We start from the raw sequence: 19,989 nt of genomic DNA, 5'->3' as shown, positions 1-19,989 counted from the left end.
ACTCAAGACGTTTCAGCGTTTCACATTTTATTATAAAATACAAACATAATTCCACTTTCACATTATGGGTTTATTTGGTGTAGGCCAGTGACACAAAATGTTAATTGTATCAATTTTCAATTCCGTCTGTAACTCAAAATGTGTAGAAAGCCAAGGGGTGTGAATACTTTCTTAAGGCCCTGTAAGCAGACAATTATTTTTTTTTTTTACCTCCCAAAGTACAAATCATTCACACACCTGATGGCATCTATGTAGTCTCTGGTGACACTAAATGTTAAAAGGAAGTGTTTGACTTGACTATTCTTTGGCACCGTGTGACAAGAGGTATGTCCGAGGAATGTCTGGGAAACCAAAACACCATTGCGTGCCTAATCACTTGGCAGGCATTCTATTATTTCCACTGTTTTCGTTGGTTGTATTGTCACAAGTAGAGATGTTCTGCCTCGATTAGGTAAGACAATAACAAAAGCGAAAAGGTGAGTCCTATGTCTTTGGCCTATGTGCGATTGCTTCCAAATGTCAGCTGGAATGCCTGTGTGTCTAGGCTATTATGATAAAGCAAGTATGGAAGGGAGTGGTATACCTCCTTTACAGGAAGTTACATGCACCGAGTAAAGAAGATGGACACAGCACCGACGGGGAGAACAAAATTCGAGGGCTGGAAGTGGAAGGACCCTAACGAAATGGGTTTATTTCTAATCTAGGACATCAACAATCTTACATGCTTTTTTGCTTTCAATTATCATTTTAATTTCCCTTTAACGATCCGTTTCTACAATACACTCTCTTCCACACCCACATCTCAGAACTGAATGAACAACATCTCACACACAGCCCAATTACCCCAGTTACCACACACACACCTCCAATCTTCCTAGGAAAGAGCCCCGCTATCCATTCTCATCATCCTTGCCAGAAACTGACAGACTGGCTTCCAGTTTTCCTATATAAATGAGTTGATACTTTACATTACTGTGAAGTGCACAATGAAAAGAGACATCAGGTCCATGTTAAACCATTATCTCTTGTTTCCTATTTCCATAACAGCATGTCACTGTGGCTGTGGTATCCTGACCACAATTCCAGTGTTTAAAAATATATATATCAACAAGCTTCATTTACAACATACTAAATGGATATCATATATATTTTTTAACAGCTTTTAAAAAGTATAATATTTACACAAGATAGTTCCTTAACCATTTATAAAATATATAGGTACACAACTCTAATGTTGGTTCCAGTCAATGATGCTCTCTTTAGTCCAGATAAGTGGAGTGGAGGACGTACGTCATCACTTAAAACCCTTCCTCATCCGTTGTTTAGGTTACGCCATAATGATATCGCTGTCATAATCCTTTTACAACTAGGTCTATAGTTAAGAACATCTGTAATGATATGGTGCCTTTGTGTTTCAAATGTGTTTCTCAGTGATAGACACCTTGCCATTTTTTTCCCATGGCATTTTTAATGATCGATTCATGGTTTTTCTTGCATGTCAATGCAAGTGGAAGTGAGATTTAGTGGTCCTTGGCCTTGGATACAAGTGTTATGACAGGGTTGTAGACTTCTGTAACCACAACCACTATTGAACGTCTGAGTTATACTTTATTGTCTCACATTTCCAGGTGAACGATTAGAATATTGATGCGCCCCATTCTGGCACAGAGTATCCATTACGCATGGCGTTTCCATCGTCTCTTTTAATCAATCAAGGGATCTATCTTGGACATTGTTATCAGACATTGCTCTTTGACCATATTGGTTAGATAGACCTTGGTGTATAAAAGACCTGACACAGACAACTGGCAATATCATTCGCACTTGCGGACTTCGTTTTGTACAGACTGTCACATACGGTCACCTCTATTTTAAGGTCATTTCCACTGTCACTTTCAACATTTTTTGTATTCCCTACTTTTAATAATCTAAAGCTATATTGTAAGAAAACTCTTCTTCTGCGTCCAGGCATGGCAATGGGTGGATTGTTGGTGTGCGTCCTCATGGCAGCGCTAGTGGGTGTTGGTTTGACATCACCCGTATACAAGTCGGATGGCAACACCAAACAGGGTGGGATACTGCCACAGCTACTGGCCAGGAGGGAGGCAGTGTGGAATGCTGCGGAGAACGTCGCTAAGCGGGAGCAAGACACTCAAATGAGCATGGCACGGATGGCGAGGACGGCGCACCTGTCGGAGGACCAGCGCGAGTTCATGTCCAAGCAAATCAAGCAGGCCATCTCAGGTATGTGGTGGTGTCGGGTCAAGTGCTTGTGTGTGTGCGAGAGAGAGAGAGAGAGAGAGAGAGAGATGCCAACATCTACTGTACAATAAAATGTGAAGTGTATCGTCGTTCTCTTTAAATGCACATTGAACTTTTCTGTTTGGTTCATGTAGGTTTGTATTGTTCGCAGAGTTGATGAACGAGTGTCCGGGCCGGGACTACCAAGGATGGGTCGACTTTGGACGGCGGAGTGCAGAGTAGAGACGTACCAAAGGCCAACTGAGGAACGTCTGCCTGCACTGGCGTTACTCAGGAATACATCCCTATTTGAAATAGATTGTATATATTTTAATTTGCTTATATTGATTTTTATCCAAGTGTCAAAATAAACATGTTTGCAGTATCTATGTCTACGGACAATTCTTGACTTCATTTAGGACACGGGCCGGTTGTAGAATCTACATTAAGTGTTCTTAATGGCTTACTGTGTCCCAGGAAACCGGCCCTTTGAGTAGAAAAAGAACACACATGCATGTGTGGCTGATGGAAATACAAATGTACGTTTTAATGTACAGGCGGTACAATTTATACAGACATGCATCTCAGTGATCATAACATCAAATAACGCAAAGAGTGTCGTTTGGTTCATTTTCTTCTGAATTCAAATGGTCATAATTGCTATCGTTTCCCCTTTTGCTCTGCAGTATCCTACACCTTTATCTACAGTATCCTACACCTTTTATCTGCAGTATCCTACACCTTTTTATCTACAGTATCCTACACCTTTTATCTGCAGTATCCTACACCTTTTATCTACAGTATCCTACACCTTTTATCTGCAGTATCCTACACCTTTTATCTGCAGTATCCTACACCTTTTTATCTACAGTATCCTACACCTTTTATCTGCAGTATCCTACACCTTTTATCTGCAGTATCCTACACCTTTTTATCTACAGTATCCTACACCTTTTATCTGCAGTATCCTACACCTTTTATCTGCAGTATCCTACACCTTTTATCTGCAGTATCCTACACCTTTTTATCTACAGTATCCTACACCTTTTATCTACAGTATCCTACACCTTTTATCTGCAGTATCCTACACCTTTTATCTGCAGTATCCTACACCTTTTTATCTACAGTATCCTACACCTTTTATCTGCAGTATCCTACACCTTTTATCTGCAGTATCCTACACCTTTTATCTGCAGTATCCTACACCTTTTTATCTACAGTATCCTACACCTTTTATCTGCAGTATCCTACACCTTTTTATCTACAGTATCCTACACCTTTTATCTGCAGTATCCTACACCTTTTTATCTACAGTTGATTGTCCCGACACCCGAAGGAGTATCCAAAAAAAAGCATGCAGTCCATGATCAATTGATCTAAACAATTTCGTACAGCTCACTTTCATTATTCCTGATGACATGAATTACATTTGTCCCAACAACACTTTAGTTTAAGGTCTGTTAACACAGATCCGGCACGATAGACTAGTGCCGAGACCTTTTACAGTCACTTTCAGGTGTCTTTGATACAGCATGGTAGACTACCTGAATGGTTTTGGTGAGGTACGACTAAATACACAAGTTTACAATGACTGACATAATTGACAGCATTTCGAAGTAAAGCATTTTACAGTGACTTGCAGCAGGTGATGTGTGATGCCATGCAATCGCACAGTACCACGAGTGCTAAATGAGGACGTTTGGGTAAAGAGCAGATTAGTATACCTCAGCTAATGTCAATAATGTCCCAAACTTTCAGGAAGTTCAGTCAGTGTATCAATCTCTCTACCATTCTGTAATGGGGAGTGATTGAAGTGTAGTTTTACCACAGTATAGTGAATGTGGTTAATTCCCACAAATGCTTCATTTTCTAATAGCAGCTAATATGCAAAAGGACATACTGAATTCCAGTGCATCTTGGGTGTTTTAAGTGTGACAAAGCGTGGTCAGCTTGGTGGTTCTTAAAAAACCATACCTTGAACCTTCCTCAAAGTAATGAAAAGGTCATGTGATTGTATTTAATGGTAAAAAAAATATATATTAAAAAAGCATAGTGGTGGGGGTGTTTGAAAAATAAAAATGTAAAATAAACACCACGAGAAGCCTTCTCTTTCTTTCATACCGTGTAAAACCATCCGACACCCACGAAACACAGGTATAAAAAAGAAACGCATGTTTTTCTTTGATGTTCCTCATCTTTTAATTTTATATTGAAAAAAAAAAGAAAACCTTGCCCGTGTTCAAGCCAGCCGGACCAGTGATCAGGTGACTCTCCTGAGAATGATCATGATGTCACACATTGTCGTGGAGACCTAGTATCTACAATACATGAGTCCATTACAAACAAAAGAGTGACTATACACATAACAGAAACTCAACGTATGGCTCTATGGTTCTCCTGAGGTTCCATTTTACGATGTATTGCTGTGGGCCCAAAACACAAAATGGCGGTACGGTGCATAGTCAGTATATGGATTGAAGTCAATGACGATAAAGGAGGAAGGGGAGAAGGAGTTTTCCCAGTCTTTCTCAGACTCTAGGCGGATGTCTGTGATGCCTGATTGCTTCTCTCTCTTCTCCGTTCTCTCTTCAGTCCACCACGCCTCGGTCTGCCACCTTGTGAAGTCCCAGACGCCTCAGCTTCTCTACCAGGTTGAAGCTGAAAATGTTCCTTCTCCCTTCTTCCTCCATAGTGCAAGTTCCTCCACCCCGCACTTCCTCTGCCGTTGTGGGGCGTGTGTGGGGTGTGTGTGGGGTCAGTTGGTGGTAAGGGTAGGGGAGGGTGGAGGCAGAGATGCCCTGCTCCTCCAGCAGCCTCAGGAGTCCCAGTGATAGTGGAGGTGCTGTGGTGGAGGGGTGGCCGCCACCCTGGCTAGGGTCAAAGGTCGGCACACAGTGCTGCTGATTGGAGGAGGAGGGCGACGTGGTGCTCAGATGCTCACAGCTCCCACAAGCGGACAGGCTGCGAGAGCAAAGGCTGTAAATACAGGGAAAGAGAAAAATACCAATCAGACACAGGGGTTCTGTTATATGTAATAAATACATAGCTAGAAGCTTAGCAGCATTAGTAACAGTGCACCATTAGTTAAGAGTGGTTAGTTAGTGTAGTTGCTCCCAGTGATGGATTACGCCTGTAAGGGTGGGTTAGAGAATGTGTTAGTCCGTTAGTTAGTCAGCCTGAGAACTGAAAATAGGATTTCTGTTTGTTCATACAGTTTACCTGGAAGAATCTGGAAGGGATCAGGAACTGTTAAGATGAGCACATGGGCCATGTTGTCCAAGTTAGCAAGCCAAGCAAGTGTGTGACATGTTGTTTACGAAGTAGATTCGAGGTAATGGACCAAATCCTTAATAGAGAAGCAGGCATTAAGATGTTGGAATGAGAGACCTGTGTGTATTAAAGTTTGAGTTATGTGTGTGTGTGTTATCTTAGATTAGGATTTGGCCCCAATTAAACTAATACTAAACCTCAGAGTCATTTAAATAGACACAAGAACATCCATTTGTTTTATGCATGGAAAGTTGAAGCATTGTCGTAGCTGCGAGTGCATGCATTTGCGTTGCTTTGTAGTGGTGTTTGTTTAAGGCTCTAGTGTGGGGTACGATCGATAGTTTTACTTAGGGGTTGGGTGGGGTCAGAGTTAGAAGGGGCATGTTTTAGAAAAGTTAGGGGATAAATATGGGATTTTCCAGCATCATTCCCACTCTGTCCATGCCTGTTGGCTCTTACTTTGCCTAGGAAGCCCACTTTAGAGCTGGAGAAAGTGCTTGGACCAGCGTTTCCTACCACTGAGGGGAGAGACATGGGGTAAGGGGAGACGGATTGAGTAAGGGAGGAGAGGAGGACTGCTATACACACACACAAAGTAGCAAGGTACTTTTGAGGAGATAAATGGGGCAGCACAGCAAAGCTGCTGTTGTTTTGAGAGTGGTGTCGTCTTTTGTAGTCATATCGTAAATACCTTTTCACGTCATTACTAATATTGGGATTTGGTTTAATTAATTAATTAATGATTTATTGAATGAATGAATACCAAAAGGCAAATTAATTCAAAATAAGTGGATTTCACTTTATTTTACAGTCCACTACCTGGGGATAACAGGCAGAATCTATCGCACACACAAAACTGATTAGTGATGGTGCTGGAACCAAATTCCAAAACTGGAGAAACAGGGAAAAGTCTCTTCACACTTCCATTCAGATGCAAATTATATTTAATAGTAGATTTAGTTCAGTCTGCCTTCAACAGTCCACTACCTGGTAATTACTTATGTTCCTTTGGATTCCTTTCAAACACCATTTAGTACCATACCATTTAGTACCATACCATTTAGTACCATACCATTTAGTACCATACCATTTAGTACCATACCATTTAGTACCATACCATTTACCATTTAGTACCATACCATTTAGTACCATACCATTTAGTACCATACCATTTAGTACCAGGTTTCCTATTATTTCGACGAACCTTCCAGGAAGTATTCATTGTCACCATAAATACGATCTTAGTAAATACCAGACAAAAAACATGTAACTTTCTGCACTTGACTGAACGCTGCTTTCTTGGCCATGTCTCCTTCTAAACAAATACCTCAACGGCCTTCCAGGTTAAATAAATCATACCTAAAATAAAATGTGAAACCGGACTGTAAAATAAAGTGTAACCATTGAATAGGTGTGTGTGAGGGACTCGCAGATCTTACCTGGTGGAGAAGGAGGGGAGCAGGAGGGAGGGGTGGTGGCGCCGACAGGTGGTGACGGTGTGGGTGGGAGGGGTCTGGGGGAGGTTGGGGCCGGAGGATGGAGTGACTGTGGGTGATGGACACACTTTACACAACTACACACGAACACAACAACATTACATAACTACTCACAATGGATGAGGAAAATCCCATAGCCACCCACCACGGATGGGAGAATGTACGGTACACAACGACAGCATGAGTTGGAATGACACAAACTGTTTAGTAACATCACACCTACCACACAGGTGAACTTAGGGGGATAAGGACCACAGTAGACATGTTATCCAAATAGAAGGTTCCAGTGTCAATGCCTGATCGTTCTCCCTTACCCAATCTGACGGACCTAAAGAGTTCCGTCGGAGAGAGAAGGGAAAACGATCAGATTTTCACACCAGACTAGAGGGACCAGAGGAATGAGTGTGCACTGTGGGTGAATGTTTTCACTCACAATTGAGACCCTATCAACCGTATCTACTGAACTCAACTAAACACTACTCTGTGGCCTCTTTTCTTACCCATGGTGCCGTGGGCTCCGGCAGCCAGGCCGTGGGAGAGCTGTGATAGGTCAGGGTCATCCTCCTCAAGGTCATTGAGGCTGTAGACGTGTTGGAGGTCGATCTCCAGCTCCCGGAAGTCTTTGGTGAGGACCCCCGGGCGAGGGTGCAGGATACCACCCAGGTTGGGCTTGGCCAGCTGCTGCCAGTGGTGCAGGGTCACTGAGCCTGGGGTGGAGAGGAAGGGCGATATATGTTCCTTCTGTAGCTCAGTTGGTAGAGCATGGCGCATGGCGCTTGTAACGCCAGGGTAGTGGGTTCGATCCCCGGGGCCACCCATACGTAGAATGTATGCACACATGACTGTAAGTCGCTTTGGATAAAAGCGTCTGCTAAATGGCATATATTATATTATATTATATTATATGTTGGGAATAACACATTTATTTATTTATTTATTTATGTAATAACCTGTATTTCTCTAATCATGCATGTCTAGAGTGTCTATTTTCAGCTTTTAGAGTCTACATTCATAGTTTCACTTGTAATTGAGTCTAGGAACCTTAGGCAAGTTACCGTAAAACTAACAGTCGAGTTACCACACACCTAATATCTCAGCTAAGAACACACACAGGGTCTCCCCGTCCCTCCTCACCTTCCAGGGGTTTGACAATCTGCAGGCGGTCGGGTAGGTAGGAGCGTGAGCCCCCCGATCCGGCCGAGGAGTGCAGCGAGCTGCCATTGGAGTAGTTGGTGCTTGTCGACGCCACCGAGCTAGACACCAGGCTGTCGTTGGGCGTAAGGAAACCACTGGAGCCCAGCTCACCCACCTCCTCACCCTCCTCGCTGCACCCCTGACAGGCGGTGGCCAGGGTGCGGAGTTTGCGTTCACGCTCCACCTCAAAGAAGGGGCGCTCTGAGGCATGGCTCTGCTGGCGGTCAGATAAACAGCGGAGCGCGGCCGCAAGGTCCTGGCCTCCAGGCATGCCCGGCATACCCAGACGCTTACGGCCACTCACACTGAGATCAGACAGAAATAAAGGCAGGTTAATGATATACTGTACACTGTTGATGCACTAACACTCAGAGTAGAGGAGGTAGAATAGGTTTTGAATACATATGCACTGCTGTTATTAGTACAAATAGACCAGAGAAATGGAAGCTGTATGTTTGAACATGTATGAAGGACAGTCCATTAATATACTATGGAAAAGCATTTCACTGTTAGTCTACGCCTGTTGTCTGCGAAGCATGTGACATATACAAATTAATTTGATTTGAAAAGTAAATACTCTGTGTGTCTGATGTCTGTAGACTCTGTATGAGAGTTCATGTAATTCACACATATACCCAGAAATAACCATGTACACCACCGGTCAAACGTTTTAGAACACCTACGGTACTCATGCAAGGTTTTTAAAAAAATGTTTTATTACTATTTTCTACATTGTAGAATAATAGTGAAGACATCAAAACTATGAAATAACACACATGGAATTATGTAGTAAACAAAAAAAGTGTTAAACAAATCTAAATATATTTTAGATTTTAGATTCTTCAAACTAGCCACCCTTTGCCTTGATGACAGCTTTGCACACTCTTGGCATTCTCTCAACTAGTTTCACCTGGTTGAGAGAAGGAGTTCCCACATCTCGAAGGAGTTCCCACATATGCTGAGCACTTGTTGACTGCTTTTCCTTCACTCTGCGGTCAGACTCATCCTAAAGCATCTCAATTTGGTTCAGGTCAGGGGATTGTGGAGGCCAGGTCATCTGATTCAGCACTCCATCACTCTCCTTCTTGGTAAAATGGCCCTTAAACGGCCTGGAGGTGTGTTGGGTCATTGTGCTGTTGAAAAACAAATGATAGTCCCACTAAGCCCAAACCAGATGGGATGGCGTATCGCTGAAGAATGCAGTGGTTGTCACACCCTGATCTGTTTCACCTGTCTTTGTGCTTGTCTCCATCCCCCCTCCAGGTGTCGCCCATCTTCCCCATTATCCCCTGTGTATTTACACCTGTGTTCTCTGTGTCTGTTGCCAGTTCATTTTGTTTGCGAAACCTACCAGCATTTCTTCCCCTGCTCTTGTCTGTTTCTTGCTCCTGTTTTCTAGTCCTTCCCGGTTTTGACCATTCTGCCTGCCTTGACCCTGAGCCTGCCTGCTGTTCTGTACCTTACTGGATTATTGACCCTTGCCTGCCCTGACCCTGAGACTGTCTGCCATTCTGGACCTTTGCACCCTCTCTGGATTTTTGACCCCTGCCTTTCTTAGACCTGTCATTTGCCTGCCCCTGTTTCAGAAATAAACTTTTGTTTTCTTTCGAAACCGTCTGCATCTGGGTCATACCTGAAACGTGATAGTGGTAGCCATGCTGGTTAAGTGTGACTTGAAAGAACCCCCTGTCAAGGGAGTTCGTTATAATAAGTGGACCAAAGCGCAACATGATCTGGGTTCCACACTTTTTTATTACTAAGTGAAACTCACAGCAAAACAATACATCTCAAACGAAATGTGAAGCTAACAAAAGTGCTAACAGGCAACTATCCATAGTCAAGATCCCACAAAGCACAAACGGGAAATGGCTGCCTAAATATGATATCCAATCAGAGACGACGATAAACAGCTGCCTCTGATTGGGAACCATACTAGGCCAACATAGATGTATAAATCACCTAGATAACCCACCCTAGTCACACCCCGACCTAACTAACATAGATAATAAAACTCTATGGTCAGGGAGTGACACCCCCACACCATAACACCTCCTCCTCCATGCTTTACGGTGAGAAATACACATAAAGAGATCATCTGTACACCCACACTGCGTCTCAGAAAGACACGGCGGTTGGAACAAAAAATCTCCAATTTGGACAATAGACCAAAGGACAGATTTCCACCGGTCTAATGTCCATTGCTCGTGTTTCTTGGCCCAAGCAAGTCTCTTCTTCTTATTGGTGTCCTTTAGTAGTGGTTTCTTTGCATCAATTCGACCATGAAGGCCTGATTCACACAGTCTCCTCTGAACAGTTGATGTTGAGAGGTGTCTGTTACTTGAAATTTGAAGCATTTATTTGGGCTGCAATTTTTGAGGCTGGTAACTCTACTGAACCTATCCTCTGCAGCAGAGGTAACTCTGGGTCTTCCATTCCTGTGCCGGTCCGCATGAAAGCCAGTTTCATCATAGCGCTTGATGGTTTTTGAGACTGGACTTGAATTAACTTTCAAAGTTCTTGACATTTTCCGGATTGACTGACCTTCATGTCTTAAAGTAATGATGGACTGTCGTTTCTCTTTACTTATTTGAGCTGTTCTTGCCATAATATGGACTTGGTCTTTTACCAAATAGCGCTATCTTATGTATATTACACCTACCTTGTCACAACACAACTGATTGGCTCAAACACATTAAGAAGGAAAGAAATTCCACAAATTAACTTTTAAGAAGGCACACCTATTATTTGAAATGCATTCCAGGTGACTACCTCATGAAACTGGTTAAGAGAACACCAAGAGTGTGCAAAGCTGTCATCAAGGCAAAGGGTGGCTATTTGAAGAATCTCAAATAGAAAATATATATTTGACTTGTTTAACACATTTTTTGGTTACTACATGATTCCATATGTGTTACTGAATAGTTTTGATTACTTCACTATTATTCTACGATGTTGAAAATACTAAAAATAAAGAAAAACCCTTGAATCAGTAGGTGTTCTAAAACCCTTGACGGGTAGTGTATATTTACACACTGTTGCCAGTCTCACCTGTTGTCCTCAGTGTGTGCCACCTCTGCCAGTCTCGACACGGCACTAGGTGGTTTGTCCTCCAAGGTGAGGCTGGCGCTGTCTGAGCCGTAGTAGCTGGTACGAGGGGTGGAGGCGCAGCTGGAGCGCAGCGACACAGGGCTGGAGCCGGGCACCTGGCCGGGGGAGTGGCACCGCGAACGCAGCCTCGACGCTTGTTTCGCCACCTTCACAGTCTCAAACACGCGCCACGGGTGGTTCCTTTGGCAACCATAGATAAACCATATAGATTCGGGATGGTGACAAAGTGCCCGGTAGCAAGTCTAACATTTATGTTTACGTCAGTGTATTTCTGCTTGAATATTCAATCTTCTGTAGTGTAATTCTGGAAACATTTTAAACGTTGTATTTGACTTACTCTATATTTTTCATTAACAGATGTGCTTTGTTATGTCACGCTTTCTTTGTTCAATCAAACACACTTGGTAACAACTTCACCTCTGGCACATAACTGACATACATACCGGTATTGTCATTCAACTGAGCTTAACAGGTTGGAAAAATCACACTATCACCGGTGTTTTAAGTTTTCACAGTGACATCCTCACTCACTTGTACTCGGTAGGGGCGGGGACGTCCAGGCCCTTGCGGAAGGTGCCCTCAATCTCCGCTGCCAGGGAGTCCATGGGGAACACGGCTGATAGGGCGCTGTAGCGCTGCACCGTGCTGTTGGGCAGGCTTTTGTTGCGCAGGTTCTTAATGTCCTCTCTGGCCTCCCGTAGCATGTCCTCACACTCCGAGTACTTGTCCTGCAGGTAGTTTAGCTGCAGCCGGGGAGTGCCAGAGGTCAGTTACATACACACTGCTACTGTGGTTATGTACAAGCTTGCCTTGAGGGACAGATCTAGGATCAGCTTTGCCTCTCCCAAATCAATGCATTAACAATTAACAAAACCGACCTTAGATCCGTGTTAAAGAGCAACTTTATCCTACTAGTTATAGTTACCCTCATTGGAGGGTAAGTGAATGGTAATTGGAAGTTGTGGATTGTGGGGAGAGTGTTGAGGGCGTGTCTTACCTCTGATTTGAGCTGTGATTGGCTCTCCCGCGAGGCACTCAGGTGCTGGGTCAGCACTTCATTGTCAGTGGTGAGCTAGAAGAACAGAGTGGAGAGTTAATACCATGATCGCGTCAGTGATACTGTATAACAACTTAATACTGTAGATACCAACTTAAGTGCACGTGTAAATATTTAATGTACTCCATTATAGAAGCATTCGGTGTGGGTGAGTCTTGAGTCTCTTTGTCCTTGTGGAACCTCAAGGCATGAGAGTGCCATGTCAACTCCATGTGTTTTTGTGTCCGTGCACTGCATGCTTGTGTGTGTGGGTATGTATTTAGGTGTGTATATGCGACGTTGCCTCGTTGTGTCTGTGATCCCTCACCGCTTTGCAGCGTGCCTGCAAGTCGACTATTTGCGCGAGCAGGGAGCTGATCTCCTCCTGCTGCCTGAGAGTGTCCTCCACCTTACGGGCCAACTCATCAGACAGGTCCACCACCTGCTTATTCACAGAGGCTGGGGGAGGGAGGTAGAACAAAAAGTTTGAGGGAGAGAAGACGAGAGAGAGAGGAAAAAGAGGAGGGAGCGAGACGGAAAGGGTTAGTATGAAGTACACAGTACGAACACATACTGTTTTCACTGTATTCACCCACTCACCAATTACCTCTCCCCTCAGGAACACAGTAATACCGTATACATGAACAAATATGTATAGTATTACACTGTAGTATATTGTGGTATACTCACTGAGTTCCTCCACACACACCATCATCAGCTCCTGCTCTTGTTCCTCATAGTTAGTGGTCTCTGACGTCAGTTCGTTGGCCTGTGGAGTGACAACATCGATGGCATTAGCATGAACAAGTTTCCAATCCACTTCAATGACTTCAGGTATTCGGAAGTAGTCAGTGTTCCACACCTCACTGCGCAGTTTGAGGTTCTCCTCCTCCAGACCTTTGAGTTTCTGCTGTATGAAGTCATAATTGACAAAGTTACTGAGGGAGTTAGACGACTCGTTCCTCTTCATTCTGAAAACCAGGAGAGAGGGAGAAGGCGGTCAGAATTGAAGTCTTACGTTTACCTGCCAAAGTTGCGTTGATATGCCTGAGGGGAGGTACGATGTGTATGTGTACCCTGCAGTGTATGTGCGTGCGCGTGTACTCACAGTGTGTGTGAGTCGGAGGCGTTCTCGATCTCCTCTGTGCTGGCGTACAAGTGGAGCAGGTCGTCTCTCATGGAGAGCTCATGTCGCAGCTGGGCTATCTGGTGAACGCGGAACCAGGAAGTAGGAACCAGGGTCAGTGTACTGAACTAGGATCTATCATGTACATTGGTCGCCATTCCTGGTCTGGGCGAGAGTTACCGGGTGCGCAGGCTTTTGATCCTGCCTAGCTTTAATGCAATGATTCAAGTGATACAAGGTTTGATACCAGCTGTGTTAATGCCGGGCTGGAACAAAAGACTACATACACTGTAAATGTCATATTCCAGGACCAAAATAAGTGTGTATTTTCTCTCGCTAAATGCTATATGCTCCAGTACTACTGTATTCTGTCTGTAATAGGTGAGATATATCAAAGTAGGGCTACAGTGATGGTCTCATACCTCTTCCGTAGCGATCTCCAGCTGTTCGTCCATTAACTCATTCCGTGCCGTTAGATCCCGATTCTGCTTGAGCAGTGATTGGCCGATCCGGGCCGCCAACTCGAGGTCCCGCTCTTTCTGCCAGACGACAAAACGGTTTGATGTTCTTCATTCTGTGAATCTAGTTACAGTCTAGTTTCTAGCAGAAGACTTGTTTACCATTCTAGCAACATGCTTATGGCTGATGACTATCGTGACTTGCTCAAACAAAATGGATAATATACCCAGTTGCACATTATTCAATACAACTTCATTCGTCCCTGGGGGGTGGCGATTAAGGGTTTACGTTTGAAAACAATCCCGTTATATTCACTTACCTCTTCCAGTAGGTGGGTGACAGCCTCGATGTCATGGTACGTCTTAGTGACCTGGCCCACTCTCTCTGAACACAGCACTGTAGGGGGGAGATGGGGAATGGAGGGAGAAAAGAAAAATACCTGGTTAATATATAGTTCACTGGAAAGTAGGGGAGGGCCATAGGACAGTGAATTATTCGGACAGTATAGAGACAGTAACTTTCTGGTTAGAGACTTAATTGGTCACGAGAGCTAAGATCATTCCTGGCGTACACGGACTACACCATTCAGTTCATTTGACCACGAGATCGGGAAATAAAACTTTGGACAGGTAAAAGCCAACTGCCCGGGGGACCAGGTCATCATTGTCCCGCAACCATGTCCTCTCTTATCCCCTCTCTTCCTGTGAATGACTCACGGTCAACAGCAGTTGAAAGGCAACAGACCGGGGCGCTGACCACAACATTACCACGTAGCCAAGTCAGTCAGAGCTTATCCTCTTAGCCTGATCCTCATTATAGGGATAAGACCCATCTCGCTCTTCCCCTCTGATATAAATACACCTCAGCACAAGCTGCTGTAGGACACTGTAATGAGGACAGTTGACCCCCGGTAAGGAAGTTAGGCTGGATGTCTATGGCAGTGATTCTAGAGCGGTCTGGTTCTAAACAGGTCAGTTAGATTACTGGTTGGTGAACAGACACTGCGACCCTGTTCAGAACTGATGGGTGGGTGAATAGTGTTCAACCTGTTTGGAAGCCGGGCCATCATGGCGTTACAGTTGATGTTTTGTTCATCATAGTAACCATTCCGGTGACCTAAAGAAGTGGGGCCCCATGGTTTCTGTGCAAGGCCTCATCTCCATATAATCCAAACATTATGTTTCTATCCCGACCAGCCGGGACTATTTTCATCAGCATACATCCTGCAGACGTAGTCTCAGGTCCATGCAGTAACATACCCCTATGTTTAAATCAGCCACTCAGACCTCCCTTTGATCAAAAACCTGGCTGGCGCCAAGGAGATTGTACAGTAGATTCAAATAATTAAAGTGAGGGGCAGCATTTGGCTGAAAACGGGGTGACTGTGTAACAGTATCCGTGAGCCAATTATCTAATGGAATGAAATGGTCCTGGGCCGGATCTACTGTATGCCTACAGTCATTAATCCTTTAAGAAAAGAGTGTGTGTCCTTGTTCAGAGGTGATGGGGGGGGTCTGCAGCGTGGAAAAAAAGATATTTAGGGAGAGAAATAGAGAAGGAGAGAAACAGAGAATGAAATAAAAAGGAGAAAGGGGGAAAGAAAGAGTGAGAGAGGAAGAGAAATAACATCTTGTTCTAGGATACTGAGACCGGTCCACAGAAGCGGGTGGTGGTTGAGTTGGATCCAACGGATTCCCGCAGCACTGGGCACGGGCACTAGCAGACTGCAGCTACAGTGCCAACTTAACCCCTGCAGACAGACAGATCTGCTACTTATGCACCAAAAGAAGTGCCAATACATTGCAGTAAAAGTATCAATGGTAGGGCAGAGCAAGAGTGTCCAGTTTTCAATAACTAACTGGGATGGGCTAACTGCTAATGTTCCCATCTGGAATTACAATTAAAATAGCTTCCTCCATAGAACAAAAAGGCACATTTTCTAATATGGCTAGGCCTACTTCAATTAAAGTAGCTTCCTAGAGCAAAGACTCGTTATAAAATCGAATTGAAATGGCTCTATCCATGTAACAATTCCTAATTGTACTATTATCAAAATAGCTTTTGTTCTATGGGTGACTCTAACAAGCTGACTGGCTAACGTCCTTCAAATCCGATGGTTGCATGGTAATTTACTGGGAGTACATACCTATGCTAAGGCTAAATCCCCATTTAGCTTCCCCAATAGCTTCTCAATCTTTACACGCTCAAGTTATCCTTTTTGTAAATCAGGCTAAATAAAACATTATAGAATGGACTACTTTCCAGACAAGAAAAAGGTATTTAAATACAGACACACATTGCTGTGGACTATCGAGAAGAACTAATGCTGAATTTGTATCAAGCTGTCAACTTATTTTCTTCATTTATTTTCACAGTGCAAAGCTTGATCGATCGACTATCCCTTTAAAAGCTATGCCACAGTACAGTACAGTTGACTGTGTGTGCAATACATAAAAAAGGCTTACTATATTGCCGTCTAAGACCCCGCTACAGATGGTCTCGTGGGGGCTCTTTGACTGAGGGATTTCCTAGCTGACTGTACCCTAACCAAGAGGGTTGAGAGTAGATCCTGTACAGTACATAGGAGCCTACGGAATTAACAGGGATCCATAGGGATCAAACCCACAAGCTCAACTCTGTCCTCTGTCGGTCTGATTCTCGCATGCCTACAGACATTATCATAAGCCTTTCTACCGATCTTCTTGGAACGCCCATTCTGAGGTATTAGGCTACTAATACAAGGCAGGCCATTGTACCTGCACGTGACATCACAATACCTCCGTCTTCCTGCCCTGATCCATTTAGCTGTGTGGTGCAGGGGTCAGGGAGAAAGAGACAGCCAGTACACCAATATCCTACCTAGAGGGTCATTGAGGCCTACTATGTGCTTTAAGGCAGAATGGCAGTAAAGAGCCAGTGAATCTCAAGATTGAACTTGGGTCTATAAACAATAAAACCCAATTGACTATTTGGTATGAAATATTAGTCCGAGACAAATATATCCAGCCTCTAGCGCTACATAATTTATGATTACAGCATTAGCCTAGTTAATTCCATGTAATACTAAATGATGACAAGGGAGATAATAAATCATCATTTGTGGCAGAAACTGCACCCAGGTTCAAGTTTCTGCCCGTCTGTGGTGTCGGCAGCCCAGATAACATCATGGTCAAATCATCAAATCCTTTGCGTCATATCCCTTGAGTAGCAGTGCCTACAGATTACAGCTGTACTGTATTTGTGCAATGAAATATTATAATTCATCCAATTTTATTTAGCCATCGTGTAAGAGTCATCTATAGCCAGATATTTTCTAGAAAAGTCTGTTTGTTTTCTGGGTCTGTGCCAGCATCTATGCCAGTGTCGCAGTACACTGACAGAAAAGGTGCCAGCCAGCCAGCACGCAGCCCGTTCAGACAAAGGGCCAAATGGAGGCTGAAAAGAAAGACATTCTCTAGCTGAAATAGGTCGCTTCTTTGCAACTATATATCTGTGTGTCAAAGCAGTGTGCCACTTTAATCTGCAAGTTAAACCCTTGATAGGGTACAATCATTTCTGATTTACATTGCAAAGAATCAATCTAGAATATTCTGAGGTAGAATGAATAATCTGCCGTATTCTTATTTCATATACTCAGTATTATACTATAGTAGTATCACTATTATACACTCGGTGGCCCGATTATTTGGTACACCCATCTAATACTGAGTCGGACCCCCTTTGCCTCCAGAACAGCCTGAATTATTTGGGGCATGGACATGTTGTTCAATTGGTATCAACGGACCTAACGTGCACCAGGAAAACCTTCCCCACACCATTACACCACCAGCCTGTACCGTTGACACCAGGCAGGATGAGGTATTCTTGTTTTTACCTGAACGGAATGGAACCCGATGTGGTCGTCTGCTGCAATAGCCCATCCCCGACAAGGACCGACGAGTTGTGTGTTCCAAGATACTGGAACCGGCGCGCCTGGCACAGACGATCATACCACGCTCAAAGTGGCTTAGGTCACTCGTTTTGACCATTCTAACATTCAATCAAACAGTAACTGAATGTCTCGATGCCTGCTTTATATAGCAAGCCACGGCCACGTGACTCACTGTCTGTAGGAGAGAACCATTTTCGTGAATGGGGGGTGTACCTAATAAACGGGCCACTCGCTGAGTGTATATTATACTGTAACCCAGCATATGGAGTATTGCTAGAGGTACTGAGTGAAGACAATTAAGTAGGATGTGAATCTAGGGCATCATCATGATACCTGCCACATTGAAGGACCATAACAAAACAGCATGGTTGGGACCAGCTTATCATTTCACCAATTTAGGGTTTGAATTGAAAATTCGATTAAATGCCCACTGAAACAATTATGGACAATTACCCAATTCAAACATGAGGGGTCGGTTCAATTTCTTAATTCAATGTAGTTAAGATGATATGATAGATCCCACCTTTACGAAACATCGTTCTCATCAGGGCAAATGGACAGTACGAGAACATCCCCACTGGGCAAAAACTGGTTGAGTCAACGTTTTCCCCCGCAATTCCAACCGCAAACAAATCTATGTGATGACACTGAATCAACGTGGAAAATGAATTGGATTTGCAAAAAGTCATCAGCGTAAAGGGCATTTAGACACCCAACCTTTAACATAAATCCAATAACGTGAAATGTCGTCAATTCTAATTTCACGTTGAATTCACGTTAGTTTACAACTCAACCAAAGGCAAATCAAAACTAGATGTTGAACTGACATCTGTGCCCAGTGGGTAGCCAGTATCTCCATGTTTTTGACCTTCATATTGAGTCCTAAAAGTGCACACACACACCTTTTCCGGCAAGTCTGTCTACTGCAGCCCAAAGTCAATGACACTCAAAAGGCACAGAGACAATACACCACAGAAAACGCCGCAGCTGCTGACGGACAACAACACAAACTGCTGCTAAGAACACACACTGTGGCACAGTGACATTCACACTCAATGGGGAGAACTGCGAGCTCAGTATACCTGGCAGCCCCTGTTCACTGGAGGGAAGTTATACACTTGGCATGTGTGACTTCAATGACTCAAAAGTAGAGACACAGATCAGGCTTTCGGATATTCATATACACACACACACGTGTGCAGCCAGTCGATAACCTAACCACGTGTTACTGTACGTGAATGAAATCACAGCAGAACGAACCATTCATACAACAACGAATCCATGCATAAGCACCTTCCCAGCCATACCATCACTCACTTAGCTTGACTGTAAGCTGCACAGACTCGTCAGTACGTTTAAAGCGCAGCAACGCTGCCAACAAGACAGATGTATGGCTGCAGAATCACCCTGATCACCTGCAACCCCCCTCTCAACCTCCTCCATTGCTCCCTCGATCCTTGCTCCTCTCTCAGTCCCTCTCTTCTCTCTGTCCGTCTCTCATCCTCCCTTTACTCCCTCACCTTGCATCAGTTCCCTGCACAGACTCTCTTTGCTGTGTGGCTTTCCTCCCTCCTCCACCTCCTCTTCTTCCTCCTCCTCCTCCTGGCTCCCGTGGCCACTCTCCTTCTCTTCCTCCTCCTCGGAAGCAGAGGAACTCCACACCTCCATGGTGACCGGACAGCAGCCCTCTTCCATCCCTCCTTCTGTTATATTTCTCAATTTATTCTTGTTCTTCTGTTCCCTGCTTCAGCTCTACACCCGTCCCAATAAACCGATGCTCTGTTGCGTGTCCAAAACAGTATCCTCCTCTGTGTGTCCCTGTGACTGTGTGTGCGTGTGTTACGTGTGTGAGAGGAGACTGAGCGGTCCTTAGTATTAATACGTAATCCCTCTGACTGGGAGGTCCATCTGTCGTTACCCTCCTGTTTATATCAACCTGGCCACACTGGACTGTGGGAGCACAGAAAGAGGAGGAGGGGTGTCGGAGGTAGCTTGAGACCAAAACAACGCATAAAAGCTCAAATAGATCATACCTAACTTTGCCTAAGAACTATACATATAGAAATGCAAGGCTTTAATATAAAACTCAATTCCAATTATAATCTGGTTTAGCAAGAGAATGCACTTA

The 19,989-nt window shown here is 44.0% G+C and overlaps 2 protein-coding genes across 53 annotated transcripts in view; one reads left to right on the top strand and one right to left on the bottom strand.

Annotated features, from left to right (window-relative positions):
* The first annotated feature begins 1,244 nt into the window (after window positions 1-1,244).
* On the top strand, window positions 1,245-2,626 carry LOC118364899 (cholecystokinin-like). 3 transcript variants are annotated; one of them, XM_052490501.1, is made up of 3 exons: window positions 1,245-1,876; window positions 1,969-2,244; window positions 2,397-2,626. In XM_052490501.1, exons 2-3 carry the CDS (start codon window positions 1,971-1,973, stop codon window positions 2,417-2,419), a joined length of 297 nt encoding a protein of 98 aa, XP_052346461.1. In that variant the 5' UTR covers window positions 1,245-1,876; window positions 1,969-1,970; the 3' UTR covers window positions 2,420-2,626. The 3 variants fall into 3 exon arrangements, with proteins under 3 accessions (XP_052346461.1, XP_035602603.1, XP_052346460.1); XM_035746710.1 differs by having other exon boundaries at window positions 1,255-1,876; window positions 2,414-2,626; XM_052490500.1 differs by lacking the exon at window positions 1,245-1,876 and having other exon boundaries at window positions 1,918-2,244; window positions 2,414-2,626.
* A 138-nt stretch (window positions 2,627-2,764) lies between these two features.
* Window positions 2,765-19,989, bottom strand: part of LOC118364898 (trafficking kinesin-binding protein 1-like) — a 47,192-nt gene continuing 29,967 nt past the window's right edge. Inside the window, exons 5-22 of one of the 50 annotated variants that reach the window (XM_052490455.1) lie at window positions 14,250-14,326; window positions 13,894-14,010; window positions 13,454-13,551; window positions 13,208-13,316; window positions 13,036-13,114; window positions 12,674-12,804; window positions 12,307-12,381; window positions 11,841-12,052; window positions 11,250-11,489; window positions 8,142-8,506; window positions 7,508-7,714; window positions 6,951-7,056; window positions 3,519-5,217; window positions 3,402-3,447; window positions 3,286-3,354; window positions 3,146-3,238; window positions 3,030-3,098; window positions 2,765-2,937 (exon numbers count right to left, since the gene is read on the bottom strand). In XM_052490455.1, coding sequence (XP_052346415.1) covers window positions 4,830-5,217; window positions 6,951-7,056; window positions 7,508-7,714; window positions 8,142-8,506; window positions 11,250-11,489; window positions 11,841-12,052; window positions 12,307-12,381; window positions 12,674-12,804; window positions 13,036-13,114; window positions 13,208-13,316; window positions 13,454-13,551; window positions 13,894-14,010; window positions 14,250-14,326 — 2,204 coding nt within the window. In that variant the 3' untranslated portion in view covers window positions 2,765-2,937; window positions 3,030-3,098; window positions 3,146-3,238; ... (1 more) ...; window positions 3,402-3,447; window positions 3,519-4,829. Of the gene's footprint in view, window positions 3,099-3,145; window positions 3,262-3,285; window positions 3,448-3,518; window positions 5,218-6,950; window positions 7,057-7,507; window positions 7,715-8,141; window positions 8,507-11,249; window positions 11,490-11,840; window positions 12,053-12,306; window positions 12,382-12,673; window positions 12,805-13,035; window positions 13,115-13,207; window positions 13,317-13,453; window positions 13,552-13,893; window positions 14,011-14,249; window positions 14,327-19,381; window positions 19,771-19,989 lie in introns of those variants that run through there. The other 49 variants (XM_052490453.1, XM_052490464.1, XM_052490467.1 and 46 more) reach the window with 49 other exon arrangements.

The sequence above is a fragment of the Oncorhynchus keta genome, chromosome 32 (assembly GCF_023373465.1).
Source record: "Oncorhynchus keta strain PuntledgeMale-10-30-2019 chromosome 32, Oket_V2, whole genome shotgun sequence".
Lineage (NCBI taxonomy): Eukaryota > Metazoa > Chordata > Actinopteri > Salmoniformes > Salmonidae > Oncorhynchus > Oncorhynchus keta.
The sequence above is the reverse complement of the archived record's forward strand: the minus strand, read 5'-3'. Positions and strand labels throughout refer to the sequence as shown.